This window comes from Bufo gargarizans, chromosome 3, assembly GCF_014858855.1.
Source record: "Bufo gargarizans isolate SCDJY-AF-19 chromosome 3, ASM1485885v1, whole genome shotgun sequence".
In the NCBI taxonomy this organism is placed as follows: Eukaryota; Metazoa; Chordata; class Amphibia; order Anura; family Bufonidae; genus Bufo; species Bufo gargarizans.
The window spans coordinates 351,608,658-351,626,240 of NC_058082.1; the positions used below are offsets into that span (position 1 = coordinate 351,608,658).

The 17,583-nt window shown below is 41.9% G+C and overlaps 1 protein-coding gene across 4 annotated transcripts in view; it reads left to right on the forward strand.

The window, feature by feature from the left end:
* Positions 1–17,583, forward strand: part of CACNA1S (calcium voltage-gated channel subunit alpha1 S) — a 1,015,758-nt gene that overhangs the window by 535,534 nt on the left and 462,641 nt on the right. For all 4 annotated transcript variants that reach the window (XM_044287793.1, XM_044287791.1, XM_044287794.1 and 1 more), the window contains exons 26-27: positions 3,633–3,834; positions 6,680–6,838. In XM_044287793.1, the coding sequence (XP_044143728.1) occupies positions 3,633–3,834; positions 6,680–6,838 (361 nt within the window). The remainder of the gene's footprint in view (positions 1–3,632; positions 3,835–6,679; positions 6,839–17,583) is intronic.

Here is a 17,583-nt window from a genome sequence, read left to right on the forward strand (position 1 = left end):
GGTGGGTTTACTGCACCTTTTTTCAAGAAATGTTGAGACCTCCTAGTACCTTTCCTCTAGAAAGTATTTAATAGCATCACCACTTCCTGCCCTTTTCCTAAACAAGCGTTAGAGGCACATATAGTCGTGATACCGAAACCTAACAAAGATGTGACCATCTGCAATAATTATCAACCCATAATTAATTGTGACATTAAATGTATTTTAAACTGTTCAAGTAGATCAAGTAGGCTTTGTGCCAAGCAGAGAGGCTAGGGTTAGCACCATACGTACTATCAATTTTATTTCCAGCGCGCGTAGTCATCAGGTTCCTCTGTGTCTCCTACTGAAAAAGCATTTCATAGGGTGCATTGGAGATTTATGATAGTTTCTCTGAAACAAATAGGCTTAGGGCCTAGCTTTGTGGATAGGGTTTGTGCCCTTTACACCAATCCCACAGCCAGAGTCCGAGCTAATGGTATCCTAGCACTCTCTTTTAATATTCGAAATGGGACTCGACAAGGGTGCCCTCTATCACCCCTGCTGTACGTCTTGGTAATGGAACATCTAGCCAATGCGCTGAGAAGGAATACAGACATTTTTGGAATATGTGGTGGGGATTGCCAGCATAAGCTGGCAACTTTTATGCGGATGATCTCCTCCTGTAGGACTCAAGCCCTCATACTCTCGAGCCCTCGCATCTATTCTTAGCAAATTTAAGTTTTGGTTTGGCTATCTCAGCAGCTTCAAGATTAATCTCAAAAGTGAAATGTTGAAAATATCGCTCCCTGCAACTGATGTGCTCCTTGTACAAAGCAATTTCTCTTTTCGCTGGCAGATTCAGAGCCTTAACTACTTAGGGTTACAGATCCCGATTCCCGACTCATTTACACCTACTATATCCGCGCAATTATTTACCATTGCAGAGGAAGACCCTAGAAGACCTGCTGTGACACTCATTGAAATCTCTGTCATGGTTTGGCAAGATGAGTATAGTCAAAATGGATATTTTGCCGAGATTTTTGTATCGCTTTCAAACAATACCCATATGTGTAACAGGTAAATTCTTTTTGACTCTTCACAGAGCCATAACACGTTTTGTGTGGGGTACGAGTAAACCTAGGATTAACATTAAGGTATTGACCAAACCCAGAAGTAAAGGGGAGTGGGACTGCCAGACTTAAAGCTGTACCATGCTTCAGCGACCCTCATGTGGATCTTAAACTGGTCTAATAGGTCATCTCTGAAACTTTGGGTCCAGCTGGAACAAGAATTTTCCCCAATGGACCTGTTGATTACTCCATGGGTGATGATAGACCACCATTAGAGGAATGGCCCTTCTTAGTTTTTCATGCTCTTACTCAATGGGACAGCTGGGTCTTGAAATTTCAGATATCACAGAGGCCAGCTCCTATGATGCCCCTTATTGGCAATCCTGCTTTTGCCCTTGGACTAAGGCTAGACAGGTTCCTAATATGGAATAGATCTTTCTATCCCCAGGTCCAAGATGCCATAAATGTAAAAGTAGTGTCTTTTAAATACCTTAATCTGGATGACAGGCTTAGAGGCTCTTTGTGGCTTACATATGCACAGTTTCCTAAATAGCTTACTCAGCCAATAGCTTAGTCATAACTTAACAGACTTTGACATTCTTTTTATACAGCTTGACACTCACTTCAGATTGTTTTCACAGATGTATAAGATTCTGTTGGATCAGAGCAATTCAGATGTAGCTCCCTATTTTTGAAAATGGGAAGTAGATCTACAACTAACTTTTTCACTGGAGGACATTCCCAAGATGTGCATGTTCTCTCATGGATTGTCTGTAGCAGCCCACGCAAGAGTGAAGAACTTTAAGATTCTCTCCAGGTGGTATTACTGTCTGACATGTTCCCTAATGTATCCAGCTTATGTTGGAGATGTGGACAGGAGGAGGGAACCGTGTTACATATATGGTAGTCTTGCCCCACCATAAGCAAATTTTGAGATAAAGTGCTCCAGGTTTACGGCAAATTCTAAGGGAAGAAAGTGCCCAACGTACCAAAAGTGACTCTTCTTTCGCTAGTATCAGGGACTTTAGCTCAAATAAAGAAGAGTGCCCTAAGGTTCTTTCTCACAGAGGCACGATTAGTGATACCGAGACATTGGAAATCTACGGTTGTGCCCTCTCTGTGAATGGGCTGCTGAGCTCTGACATCTATTTAAAATGGAAGAACTAATTGCACACTCAGGGGGACAAGTTCTATCTTAGATGGAATTCTGTTTCTCTGTTCCTCTACTCCACAGAATTCTCTAGTCTGATAGGAGAGCTTTACAAGTGATGTCAAGAAGCTGACACCGTGGCATTAACATATATAGGTGGGATTGGTGCGAGTCTGTCATCTAGGTATTAGCGAAAGGCATGGGAATAACACTCTATACCTCATTCCCCTTCCGTTCATTTCTTCCCCTTATTCCTCTCTATACCCTTTACACTATTCTTTATTTTTCACTTATTTTTTTCATCCTTTGTGGTTATTGGCTTATACTTAGGATTTTGCAATTTCTGATGACATCTAATGAATTGCAATAGCAGTCAATATAACGAATATATTTTTACTGTAAGCCTTGTTTTTTACTGAAGTAGATAATGATTCTGAGTTAACATGTACCAGCTTATTTGAAGCTTTTGTAACTAGTTTTTATTCCTGAGAGTAAATGAGAGTAAACATAACCTTCTCTCATTTTTCAGTTGTAACCAGTGCATTTTAAAGGGGATTTTAGACCGCTCAGATCAGGTTATAGACTCTTTGACCCTCACTTCAATGGTACCTTTGTTTACTGTGTCCCTCGTCCAGATCATGAAAAAGACACTTTTTAAATGTATGCAAATGAGCTTCTGAAGGTGCCCATATTGCGCATGCGCCGGCCAACTAAAGACAGCCGGCTGGCGCATGCGTAATATGAAAAGCTGTTCCTCTGCCCATAATGGGCAGAGCACTGCGCAGGTGCGGGCCATTTCTCAGCTTGACTTCTTCTCTTGCCGCTCGTGATGTCCGCCGGCCGGAGACAGAGGAGGAGGTAATAATAGGACATAATGGCGGGCCAGAGGGCTGAAAGAGGTGTGTTTTTCTGGGCACATCGCCCAGTAACGCTGCCCCTGGGCACCTTCAGAAGCTAATTTTCATACGTTTAAAAAGTTTTTTTTTTTTTCCCTTTATCTGGACGAGGGACACAGAAAAGTACCATTGTAATAAGGGTCAAAGAGTCTATAACCTGATCTGAGCGGTCTAAAACCCTCAGATTAGGTGAAAGACTCCCTTTAAAAAGAAGGATTGATTCGCTTTTAAAATGTGAAATATTGTTAAAGTATTCTTAGGTTGTAATTTTACAGAGCTTCAGTCCTTTCTTTTAATCAGGGATCAGCCATTTCTGGCAGTCCAACTCTTCTGAATGTACAATGTCCACAATACTTTATTCAGTTCTACATACAAGAACACCTAGACAAGTATGCATGCTGGAAGTTGTCGTTTCATAGCAGCTGGAGAGGTTGCTCAGCTCTGTTTTAGATAATTCGTCAGCAACCCTGATTGGATGTGTTTAATTATCTAATTCAATATGCCAGAGAGATAATATTTCCGGTGTGTATGGATATTTATTTTTTATTTACACAGGTTACTATACAGAGCTATAGACTCGCACACCGAGGACATGGGACCTATCTACAATTACCGCATCGAAATTGCTGTCTATTTCATTATCTACATCATTCTCATTGCTTTCTTCATGATGAATATTTTTGTTGGCTTTGTCATTGTAACCTTTCAAGAACAAGGAGAGCAGGAATATAAGAACTGTGAATTAAACAAAAATCAAGTAAGATAATCTTCTGCAGATTTCTGTATTTTAAGTGTAAAGTTCACTTCAGATGACTTTTTAGGATAAGCTGCAATGTGTGAAGGGGATATCCTAAAACATTTAATGTGAAAATGGCTTAATGTAGCTTAATGTACCATAATGTGCCTAAACCTCTATTTTATTCCTTTTCAAAAACATTTAGCTTAATGTACCATGTGCCTAAACCTCAATCAATTGCCTTGAAACTTTGCACAACCCAAGGTCCCAGCTTATCAAACCTATCCTGGAAGTTTCATGTAATTTGGCTACCCACAAGGCATATGAGTGACATTAAGCTTGTTTTTTGGGGAGCTTTATGTGGCTTAAAGTACAAAAAACAACTCGGATGTTAACCAATTTCCCCCAAACTTCCCATCCTACTAGACTCTCTCTATGCCAACATATTCTGAAGATTTTGGGTCATTTGAGAAAACATACCAAAAGTTATTCACATTAAACTATTTTATTCCTTGACTGGATGTGGTCACACATTTTAATGTAATCCCTGCATTTTTTTGGCGATTAAATGTGTGACCTCTACTAGGTAATGCATTCCAACGCTTTGTCAGCTGTTCCAGGGCAGATCGCTGTTGCAAATCGTATGTGGAGGAGAAGTGATCTGCCCTAGAACAGCTGTTTGGTTCTGAAATGTCACTTCTATCCGACTTTGTTAGTAGAGTGGAATGTAAGATTGCACTCACAGAGTAAAATAGAGGTGACATTTCAAGACCGATCAAGTAGGGTTATATTGGTTTTGGCCACTTAAAAAAAAAAAAAAATGTATGCCATAGATAATAATGTGCATACTTATTACCCTCACTACCTCCTCTGTAATGGATTGCTCATGTATTCTTCATTCTAGACGGTGCTTTCTATCATCTATAGGCACATACCGAAAGGTTATGGATACAGGTTGAAGTTTTCCTCCAAGATCACTATTATGTTTTGGTTTATATAGTTTAATAAATAAATAATTTTCCTCTTGTAGCCTGAGTTATTGCAATATAACGGTAACGTTGACAGAAAACTAGGTATATGAAGTCATGCCCCCCAATGTCATATTTAAAAAAAAATAATAATCAGTGTGCTATGTTTTTACTAAAAGCAATGATTATTTTAGGGATCTATTTGAATAGATAAGTCTTATAGTATGTGAATTTGGGGGAAAATCGGTTAACATCTTAGTTGTTTTATGTACGTTAAGCCACATTAAGCTCCCCAAAAAACAAGCTTAATGTCACTCATTTGCCTTGTGGTTAACTGAAATCAATTAAACTTAGGATAGGTTTGGGAAGCTGAGATCTTAGGTTGTGCAAAGTTTCAAGGCAATTGATTGAGGTTTAGGCATATTATGGTACATTAAGCCATTTTTTAAACGTTTTAGGATGTCTATACATAAGGAATAACACTATATCTGGCCACTATATGACTTGTCTTTGGTGTTTTTTTTAACAGTATCTCCTCTCGGCACTGCCCATACACTACCGATAGAAAAATAGGCAATTCTACTCTTCTTTCTGTAGCACACCCTGACAAGCAGCAGCAGTATTGGATCCAGCAGTGCATCAAGCAGTGAAATGAGACAGCAAAACACAAGCCAGCAGTACTATCTCTGTTTCTCTGCCTCTCTCCAGCACCCTCCCTCCTTCTTCTCATCCTCCCCCTCCCTCCATAGACTCCTATGTAATCTGAACATTTAGTAAGCTGCTAACTTATCTTTACTGAAGACATATTTGAGCAGGCAATTGAGAGTTAGGGTTTATGCGCACGGCTATTTTAACACTGCATCATGGATGCGGACTCTTTTACTTGAATGGTGCGGAACAGAGGCATGGGACCTTACAGAAGTACTACAGAGTGCTACTGTGGGGGTTTTCTCCATGCCTCCTCACCACAAAAAAATATCATGTTCAAGTTGAATTGTTTTGCATCCGTCTGCGGAAACCACCTGGATGTTACCTGTGCATTGGGGACTGAAAATTGTGGTCCCCAATGCACAGACCGGCCAGGACCTTAGTAAAGCAGAGGGGATCAGTAGAAAAGCCAAATAAGTAATGAAAGAGTAATTTTTCTCTGATAAGATATAATACCATTTTTTTTAGATTTGCTTACACTATTAAAGGGGTCTTCCCATCTTGCTAATTCGTCCTCACCTGCAGCCATCTCTGCTGTTCACTTCCTGGATTCATGCTTCTAAGGCTCGGCTGGCTTAGCAGTTTGAGTGAAGCCCTGCCACACCTCTTTCTGAAATCATACTCCTTGCGTGCTCGTTCATGTGTCTCCTATGGCCACGGCTTCTCTTCCGAATTTTTTTCACCCAGTCGGCCGCTCATAGCAGTCCTGAAAGCTCACACTGCCGTGCATGCGCAAAGCTTATTTCTTTAGTGCAGCATCTCATACAGAGCTGCGCTGCATACAGGACATGCGTGGCTCTGTATGAGACGCGGCACTGAAGACATAAGCCTTGCACATGCGCAGCAGCGTGCGCTTTCAGGACTGCAATGAGCGGCCAGCTGGGTGAAAATAAAGTGTCTTCTGCGCAAGCGCAGCCCATGAATTCAGGAGGCGAGCGGTGGCCATATCTATGAGATACCATATGACAACAATGACGTAGGAGGGAAAGAATTTTATCAAGAAGGGTGGGAATTTGCCAATACAATATATTTACAAAAATGATCACTGGCACATCATTAACAGAGTAAACAGTGGTCATTGTAATGGGAATACCCCTTTAATTTGTGAAAAAATTAGACCAGTCAATCATTACTTTATTTATTCTACTTAATATTATGGCAGATATAACTGAATGTTTTTTACCCAACAGAGACAGTGTGTACAGTATGCCCTAAAGGCCCGTCCTCTGCGTCGGTACATCCCAAAAAACCCTTACCAGTATAAGGTCTGGTATTTGGTTACATCTTCATATTTTGAATACTTGATGTTTGCACTCATCATGTTGAATACCATTAGTCTTGGAATGCAGGTAAATCCTTAGTTTCTTACTTTTTATTGAATATACTGTTGACTTAAAACACAAAGGGGTACATTTATCGAAAATGTGTAAAGGAAAACCAAAAGGTGGTATCTCATTGCTTGCTATGGGCAATTAAAGGGGTTGTCCGGGTTCAGAGCTGAGCCCGGACATACCCTTATTTTCAGCCCGGCAGCCCTCCTGAGCCTGGCATCGGAGCATCTCATGCTCCGATGCGCTCCAGTGCCCTGCGCTAGATCGCGCAGGGCACAGGCTCTTGTGTTTTCAATAACACACTGCCGGGCGGTAACTTCCACCCGGCAGTGTGTTCGGTGATGTCACCGGCTGTGAGGGGCGGGCTTTAGCTCTGCCCTAGCCGTTTTACTGGCTAGGGCAGAGCCAAATCCCGCCCATCAGTGCCGGTGACGTCACCGGGCTGCCTGTCAGCCCCATAGAGAGCCCGGTATGTCACCGGAACTCAGAAAAATGCCTTTGCCCTGCGCGATTTAGCGCAGGGCAAAGGAGAGCATCGGAGCATGAACTGCTCCGATGCTCATGTCAGGGGGGTGAAAATGGAGGGCTGTCCAGGTTCAGCTCTGAACCTGGACAACCCCTTTAAGCCAGTGTTCCTTTGCACCAGCTTGATAAATCTCCTCCAATCTGTTGACAATCTGTTTGAGAAAATATACATTTCAAAGGGGGTGTTCAAGAAGTTTTAACAGTTACTTGTTAAACAAAAAGCAATAGAAAACTACCTGAGCACAACTGCATCTAGAAATTGCATTGGTGCTGCGATCCATACATGGGACCCTCCCTTACTCTATAAAGGATGCAAGATTTTCATTACACAGATTGCTGCTGTGTCACACTCTTAGACCCCTTTCGCATAAGCGTGACAGATTGGCTCCGGATGCGTTCAGAGTGCGTTCAGTGAAACTCGCACCATTTTGCAAGCAAGTTCAGTCAATTTTGTCTGCGATTGCATTCAGTTTTTTCTGTGTGGGTGCAATGCTTTTTTATGCGTTTTTCACGGGCATGATAAAAAAACGGAAGATTTACAAACAACATCTCTTAGCAACCATCAGTTAAAAACACATTGCATCCGCACTTGATTCTGGATGCCAGGGCTTGCGTGAATATAGAACATGTTGCGTATTTCACACAGAAAAAAAACTCATGTACACAGACCCATTGAAATGAATGGGTCAGGATTCAGTGCGGGTGCTGTGCGTTCACATCACGCATTCCTGTTTCTGGCCGTTTTTTTTTATTTTTAAAATATAACTTTTATTTCTATTTTAATAATAAACTGCTGTTAGAGGACTATAATAAACTGCTGTTAGAGGACTATAGGTTTACCAGTCACTGTTTTTCTATTGGTGGGCCGAGATTTTTATTTATCTCTTTCAATATAGTGTAAAGTGCGTGTCTGTAATGTCAGCCGACATCAGACACCTTGCAGCTATCACTCTTGCGAGTTTAATACCCTACCTACAGTGCTGTATTTATGCGTGTCTGATGTGTTATCAGGCATTCATAGCGGCTCCTACCGCCCGCACTTATACCTATTATCTGCCCCTATAATATGCATGTATATGCGGCGTCTGCAGATCGCCGTTCAATTAGTCATTCTTTTCCCTGCCATATCCTTTAAAAACTACTGATGCAGCTCCCCCGACATGTTTCACCGCGATGCGGCTTCTTCAGGGGGAAATTCCCTAATAGGGAGGCAATTCAAAGTGGTTATGCAGGCGCACTGATGCCACTGAGATTGAGTAAAAAATCTGAAGTCCCGACGCAAGCGCAGATGACAGCTGTAACAAAAAGATACTAAGTGCCGAACGCAAGCGCATAAGAAACAATGTGATTAGTTGATAACCCGATCTCCCTGACTGATGATACCGCATCTGGATTGGCCCTTCTGCATGCCTATCAACACGAGAGATAATCTCATTGGACATCATGTGGTAGGAATCCCGCCTTTTGGATATATACGATCCCATAAACAAAACATTTGTGTTGTCAGTAGCTCCTTACCCCCCTGAAGAAGCCGCATCGCGGTGAAACATGTCAGGGGGAGCTGCATCAGTAGTTTTTAAAGGATATGGCAGGGCAAAGAATGACTAATTGAATGGCGATCTGCAGACGCCGCATATACATGCATATTATAGGGGCAGATAATAGGTATAAGTGCGGGCGGTAGGAGCCGCTATGAATGCCTGATAACACATCAGACACGCATAAATACAGCACTGTAGGTAGGGTATTAAACTCGCAAGAGTGATAGCTGCAAGGCGTCTGATGTCGGCTGACATTACAGACACGCACCTTACACTCTATTGAAAGAGATAAATAAAAATCTCGGCCCACCAATAGAAAAACAGTGACTGGTAAACCTATAGTCCTCTAACAGCAGTTTGCCCTCCATATGCCAGTTTTAAATGTATATGTTTTTTGTGGCTATGGTGTTTATTAAAATAGAAATAAAAGTTATATTTTAAAAATATAAAAAACAGCCAGAAACAGGAATTATAGTCTGACTATTGAACCGTATCTCCTTATTTCCTGGGTCCAGTGGATCATTTGGAAATAGTACACATCACGCATTGCACCCACGTGGAAAATTTGCTCGTGTGAAAGGGGCCTTATAGTCTTGGCTCTATTCAATTATGTTTAGGTATATGGGAGCCATTAGAAGGAAGAGAGTATAAATAAAAAATTAAAAATAAAAAAAAACTTAAAAGCCTTCATCATATAACTAAAAAAGCAAAGTAACTTTTTTTCATTTAGGAGTATTAGGGTACTTTCACACTAGCGTTACTCTTTTCTGGCATTGAGTTCTGTCATAGGGGCTCTGTAGCAGGTAAGAACTGATCAGTTTTATCCTAATGCATTCTGAATGGAGAGCAATCTGTTCAGGATGCATCATGATATCTTCAGTTCAGTCTATTTGACTTTTCAGGATGGAGATAATACCGCAGCATGATATGCCGGATCCGGAATTTTTTTCCTCGTCCCGAGTGTTCCAGAAAAACGGATCCAGCATTGCGGTCTGCGCATGCTCAGACCGCAATTTTTTTTTTAAAATAAATAAATCCGTTTTTCCAGATGACACCGAAAAGACAGATCCGCCATTTCAATGCATTTGTCATATAGATCAGGATCCTGATCCATCTGACAAATGCCATCAGTTTTTGCATCCTCTGCCGCAAGTGTGAAAGTACCCTTAGTCAGGTAAAGTTGATTGCAATCATCATGAAATAGCACAGATTTCCCTTATCAAAAGGTTGCATGCAGAGGTAGTTACATTTTGTAATTGATACATGGATATAAAAAAAGATATCCAAAGACTTGAAAATGTCAGTCAGCTCTGTTCACAATCTGAACAAATGGAAAAGTTCTGTTAAAACCAAACCGGGCAGGTAGACATAAAAATGCAAAAGAACATTTGTCAGGAGGCAAAAAGAATCCCATAAGAAAACAATCTGGTTCTATGCTAGTCAGTAAAAAATGTATTATTCCAAACAATCATCTTTTAAACGATCATTTCACAAGACACAGCCATGCACTTTTTAGTCCACATTGGTCATTACAGTTGTTTAAGCTGGCCACAAACGTTCGATGAAACCGATTGATTGAAGGAAAGTTCCCAGAAAGATCCTTCGTCAAAGAAGGATATTTTGCTCACAAATGTTATTTCTTTGAACAAAAGATCTTTCGTCCAACTTTTGGCAGAAAACATTACATGTGGCTGACTTTTTTTCAAACTTTTTTCAAACTTTTAATATACACCAGTGGGCAAAATTGTGGAAACTATTTTAATTGCATTTTTTACATTTAATGCCTCATGGCACCAGTATGTTTTGTAATAATGCCATACCATAATACAAGTTACACATAATACAAGTCATTTGAAAAGTAATTTCTAGCAGATTGTAAAGCAGCAAATTTATTGATAGAATGCATAGTAGAAAAACTGTTATAGAGAAGAGAAATGAAACACAGAAAAAAATGAATAATCAAAAACACCTTTACAGTGTTAGTTAGTTCGGTACTTATTTTGTCTTATTGCGACTTTGCAATGCTTTCCCATTGAATGAACCAATTTTTGTTTAGTTCTTCAGGTGTTATAATTGGAAATCAAAATAGCATTTTTTTTAATTTATTACCGTAATCATGTTTTATTCCTTGTTTGCTTCTGATTAACAAGTTTCTTTAGTCAGCTCCAGAGATTTTCAGTGCGGTTAAGGTCAGGGCTATTTCTAATCCATTGCTCCAGTGTAATATGATTATCCCAAAAACTATTTTTGCACACAGCAGCAACATGACATGGAGCTGAATCACGTGTAGAAGGCTTCAGTTTGGATCTTGAGTATTTTATTTATTTATTATTTTGCCATTTACAGTCCCCACAGTGATGAGCTTCAGGGGAATTTGTGTGAATATTCATCATATATTCACGAATTTGAGAATTCGTGATCTCCATTCATTATTTTCTTGATTGCAAAAATTGGCAATAAAAAACCCACTACTCCTAAAGTCAAAGATATTGCAGCCTTCTCATTGGCCCACAGGCAAGAAGCAGTGAGGGATCATGGGTACCGATGCAAAAAAAAATCTAGAATATGTGCAATTACAAAGATATAGCACTATATTCTAGATCTTCTCGAAGTGCCAATATTCGCGATAAAAATTTGCATTTAGAATATTCGCAATCAACACTACAGTCCCATTAATCATACATTCTGCCTAAATCTATTGCTGTCATACATCGCCAGATAATTACTTCAACATGGTTGCTGCGGTGCAATCCAAACATGCTCCAGTTCTTCTTTTTACCTACTTAATGCCACCACTACTGAATAGGGAGATTCTGGGCTCATCACTCCAAACAATTCCTTCTTGTTGCTTCTCTGTCCATTTAACATGGGTGTTAGCTCTCCGTAATATTTTTAATCTTTGTGATGCAAATGGACCTTTTCATGGAATTCTATCCTTTAGCCCAAATAAAAAATTAAAAAATGTTATGGGTGTCAGAATATGGTGACATAAAGCAATATGTAGAAAAACATAAAAACTATATAGATTTGGTATCTCCATAATTATACTGCTCCACAAACTAAAGTTAAAGGAGTTATGCAGGCAATGCATATTGACGACCTATCCTCAGGATAAGTTATCAGTATCTGATCGGCAGTGGTCCGATACCCAGCACCCCTGCCAATCAACTGTTTTAAGAGGAGGCGCGCATCATATGAGCACTCCTTCCTCTTCATTACACTGCCTGTTGTCTTGGAAGACTCATAATTACAAATACTTGCTGTATTCACTTGAATGGAGGGAGTATTTGTAATTACACTGCGCCACCGATACAAGGGAGATGACTGCAGTGTAGGGACTAGGAAACAGCTCATCTGCGGGGGTGTCGGACCCCTATTCATCACATATTGATGACCCATCCTGATGATAGGCCATCAATGTATATTTCCTGCACAACCCCTTTAACATGTAATTTTTATTGCACAGTGAACACGGTAAAAACAAAACCCTACAAACAAAGGTAAAAGAGAAACAAAGGTGAAATTTCACCACCTGACATAACTACAAATGGTTCCTTTAAAATATATGGAACTTATTCTAAATAAAAGCAGCTCTAATTCATCTATGTAAATCGTAAAAGAAAAACATTAAAGCTTTTGAAATGCGGTGATCAAAAATTCCAAGACTTAACCCATCCCAGCAGAAGCCAGGCTGGATCTCAAATTTGCTGAAAATTTTAAAAAATTTGTAGTTTTCAAAACCTGACAGATAATCATACCTCACATTTACTATATTTCACATTATGTTAGCATCCTTTTTCAAATGTACTTTTGGTTTTTGGGGATGTAAGAAGGCTTCTAAGTTTAGCAGGAATTCATCAAATTTTCAATAAAGTTTCCAAATCCCATTATTTTTTTTAGGGACCAATTCAGTTCTAAATTTGGTTTGAGGAGTATATATGTATGTGTGTATATATGTGTGTGTGTATATATATATATATATATATATATACAGTACAGACCAAAAGTTTGGACACACCTTCTCATTCAAAAAGTTTTCTTTATTTTCATGACTATGAAAATTGTAGATTCACACTGAAGGCATCAAAACTATGAATTAACACACGTGGAATTATATACCTAACAAAAAAGTGTGAAACAACTGAAAATATGTCATATTCTAGGTACTTCAAAGTAGCCACCTTTTGCTTTGATTACTGCTTTGCACACTCTTGGCATTCTCTTGATGAGCTTCAAGAGGTAGTCACCTGAAATGGTCTTCCAACACTCTTGAAGGAATTCCCAGAGATGCTTAGCACTTGTTGGCCCTTTTGCCTTCACTCTGCGGTCCAGCTAACCCCAAACCATCTCGATTGGGTTCAGGTCCGGTGACTGTGGAGGCCAGATCATCTGGCGCAGGACCCCATCACTCTCCTTCATGGTCAAATAGCCCTTACACAGCCTGGAGGTGTGTTTGGGGTCATTGTCCTGTTGAAAAATAAATGATGGTCCAACTAAACGCAAACTGGATGGAATAGCATGCCACTGCAAGATGCTGTGGTAGCCATGCTGGTTCAGTATGCCTTCAATTTTGAATAAATCCCCAACAGTGTCACCAGCAAAGCACCCCCACACCATCACACCTCCTCCTCCATGCTTCACTATGGGAACCAGGCATGTAGAGTCCATTCGTTCACCTTTTCTACGTCGCACAAAGACACGGTGGTTGGAACCAAAGATCTAAAATTTGGACTCATCAGACCAAAGCACAGATTTCCACTAGTCTAATGTTGTCACGGAAGGTGTACAGGAAACAAGACAATGCAAAATGAATATATGACTCACTGGATCCAAAACTAAGGAACAAAAAGGGAGACCCCTGCATCAGACTTGGCTCTCTCCCTTACTGCTCAGCCTATGCGATAATCCCAATGGTGGATGATCGCATATCCTCGTACCTCGACTATATAACACCTGAACACCCTACAATAGTGAAGGGACACGACCACCGGCTCCCTACACTAGACACGGAGGGAGTCAGGGTCAACTGGGATCCAGCAAACAGAACATCACAAATGAATGTACAACACTTAACTTGTAGAAGACGGGGGAAATAGGATCAGCATGCACACACACTCCAGGAAGCTGTATAAACCGCACACTAATGCATTATGGGGAGGAATTTAAAGGGATGCAATCAGTCCAACTACATGACAACTGAGAGAGGCTAACGAGATGAGGAACTGAAAACCAAAACCAAAGAAAACTCAAGGAGGAGGTTCTGAAAGGCTTCCGTCAGAGCTTCTCAGCTGTCTGGTTGTGACAAATGTCCATTCCTTGTGTCCTTTACCCCAAACAAGTCTCTTATGCCTGTTGCCTGTCCTTAGCAGTGGTTTCCTAGCAGATATTCTACCATGAAGGCCTGATTCACAGAGTCTCCTCTTAACCGCCTCCGGACCGCCTAACGCAGATGTGCGGTCCGGAGGCGGCAGCCCTGTGCACGACGACGCATATACGCGTCATCTTGCGAGGGCCGGGATTTCCTGTGAACGCGCGCACACAGGCGCGCGCGCTCACAGGCGCACGCGCTCACAGGAACGGAAGGTAAGCGAGTGGATCTCCAGCCTGCCAGCGGCGATCGCTCGCTGGCAGGCTGGAGATCCGAATTTTTTAACCCCTAACAGGTATATTAGACGCTGTTTTGATAACAGCGTCTAATATACCTCCTACCTGGTCCTCTGGTGGTCCCTTTTGTTAGGATCGACCACCAGAGGACACAGGTAGGTCAGTAAAGTCGCACCAAACACTACACTACACCCCCCGTCATTTATTAACCCTTTATGAACCCCTGATCACCCCATATAAACTCCCTGATCACCCCCCTGTCATTGATCACCCCCCTGTCAGGCTCCGTTCAGACGTCCGTATGATTTTTACTGATCCACGGATACATGGATCGGATCCGCAAAACACATGCGGACGTCTGAATGGAGCCTTACAGGGGGGTGATCAATGACAGGTGGGTGATCACCCATATACACTCCCTGATCACCCCCTGTCATTGATCACCCCCCTGTCATTGATCACCCCCCTGTAAGGCTCCATTCAGACGTCCGTATGATTTTTACGGATCCATGGATACATGGATCGGATCCGTAAAACACATGCGGACGTCTGAATGGAGCCTTACAGGGGGGTGATCAATGACAGGCGGGTGATCACCCATATACACTCCCTGATCACCCCCTGTCATTGATCACCCCCCTGTAAGGCTCCATTCAGACGTCCGCATGATTTTTACGGATCCATGGATACATGGATCGGATCCGCAAAACACATGCGGACGTCTGAATGGAGCCTTACAGGGGGGTGATCAATGACAGGCGGGTGATCACCCATATACACTCCCTGATCACCCCCTGTCATTGATCACCCCCCTGTAAGGCTCCATTCAGACGTCCGCATGATTTTTTACGGATCCATGGATACATGGATCGGATCCGCAAAACACATGCGGACGTCTGAATGGAGCCTTACAGGGGGGTGATCAATGACAGGCGGGTGATCACCCATATACACTCCCTGATCACCCCCCTGTCATTGATCACCCCCCTGTAAGGCTCCATTCAGACGTCCGCATGTGTTTTGCGGATCCGATCCATGTATCCATGGATCCGTAAAAATCATACGGACGTCTGATTGGAGCCTTACAGGGGCGTGATCAGTGACAGGGGGGTGATCACCCTGATCACCCCCTGTCATTGATAACCCCCCTGTAAGGCTCCATTCAGACGTCCGCATGTGTTTTGCGGATCCGATTCATGTATCCGTAAAAATCATACGGACGTCTGAATGGAGCCTTACAGGGGGGTGATCAATGACAGGGGGGTGATCAGGGAGTCTATATGGGTGATCACCCCCCTGTCATTGATCACCCCCCTGTAAGGCTCCATTCAGACATTTTTTTTTGGCACAAGTTAGCGGAAATTTTTTGTTTGTTTTTGTTTTTTCTTACTAAGTCTCATATTCCACTAACTTGTGTCAAAAAATAAAATCTCACATGAACTCACCATACCCCTCACGGAATTCAAATGCGTAAACATTTTTAGACATTTATATTCCAGACTTCTTCTCATGCTTTAGGGCCCCTAAAAAGCCAGGGCAGTATAAATACCCCACATGTGACCCCATTTCGGAAAGAATACACCCCAAGGTATTCCGTGAGGGGCATATTGAGTCCATGAAAGATTGAAATTTTTGTCCTAAGTTAGCGGAAAGTGAGACTTTGTGAGAAAAAAAACAAAAAAAATCAATATCCGCTAACTTATGCAAAAAATAAATAAAATTCTAGGAACTCGCCAGGCCCCTCATTGAATACCTTGGGGTGTCTTCTTTCCAAAGTGGGGTCACATGTGGGGTATTTATACTGCCCTGGCTTTTTAAGGGCCCGAAAGTGTGAGAAGAAGTCTGGGATCCAAATGTCTAAAAATGCCCTCCTAAAAGGAATTTGGGCCCCTTTGCGCATCTAGGCTGCAAAAAAGTGTCACACATGTGGTATCGCCGTACTCAGGAGAAGTTGGGCAATGTGTTTTGGGGTGTCATTTTACATATACCCATGCTGGGTGAGAAAAATATCTTGGTCAAATGCCAACTTTGTATAAAAAAAATGGGAAAAGTTATCTTTTGCCAAGATATTTCTCTCACCCAGCATGGTTATATGTAAAATGACACCCCAAAACACATTCCCCAACTTCTCCTGAGTACGGCGATACCAGATGTGTGACACTTTTTTGCAGCCAAGGTGGGCAAAGGGGCACATATTCCAAAGTGCACCTTTTGGATTTCACCGGTCATTTTTTACACATTTCGATTGCAAAGTTCTTCCCACACATTTGGGCCCCTAAATTGTCAGGGCAGTATAACTACCCCACAAGTGACCCCATTTTGGAAAGAAGACACCCCAAGGTATTCCCTGAGGGGCATGGCGAGTTCCTAGAATTTTTTATTTTTTGCCGCAAGTTAGTGGAATATGAGACTTTGTAAGAAAAAAATATAAATTAAAAATCATCATCATGGGGGGCGGAGCTTGTGCCGGAGCTGTGAGGCAGCATGAAGTGAAGCTCTGCTTCTACAGTATCCCTCAAAGCCTTAATTTAGCGTCACTTAGCTGAAAAAATGGTCAAGATTGGAGGATCCAAACCTGCTGAAGCACAAGGGCTAGCCAAAGTCCCGACAAGCAGCGAATCTATGGATAAATTCATAAAGAAAACAGCGCAGCTACATGTTGCTAAAGAAATCAAGATGGCGCCCGGAACACCCAAAGCTGCAAGCGGCGCTCCGAAGCACTCAGCGGCAGCAGAGAAGGTAAGGGAGGTCTCCCCTGAGGCTGACACCCTCCCCATCTCCCGTTCATTTCTAAAAGATGCCTTATCAGAGGCTCTGAAACCCCTACGGTCGGATCTTACCGCCATAAAGGAGGACATGCGCCATATTGGAAGGCGGGTAGAAGCGCTGGAGGATAATCAGACTGCTATTGTCACGCATCAGTCTGCAGTTTCCTCCACACTGATCCAGCATCAAACGCATTTGAACTCATTATATACGCTCCTGGAAGATCAGGAAAATAGGAGCAGGCGCAACAACTTGCGCTTCAGGGGTATACCTGAATCAGTGGGCCCAGCAGAAATACCGGAAACCATTATGAACATATGCCTGCAA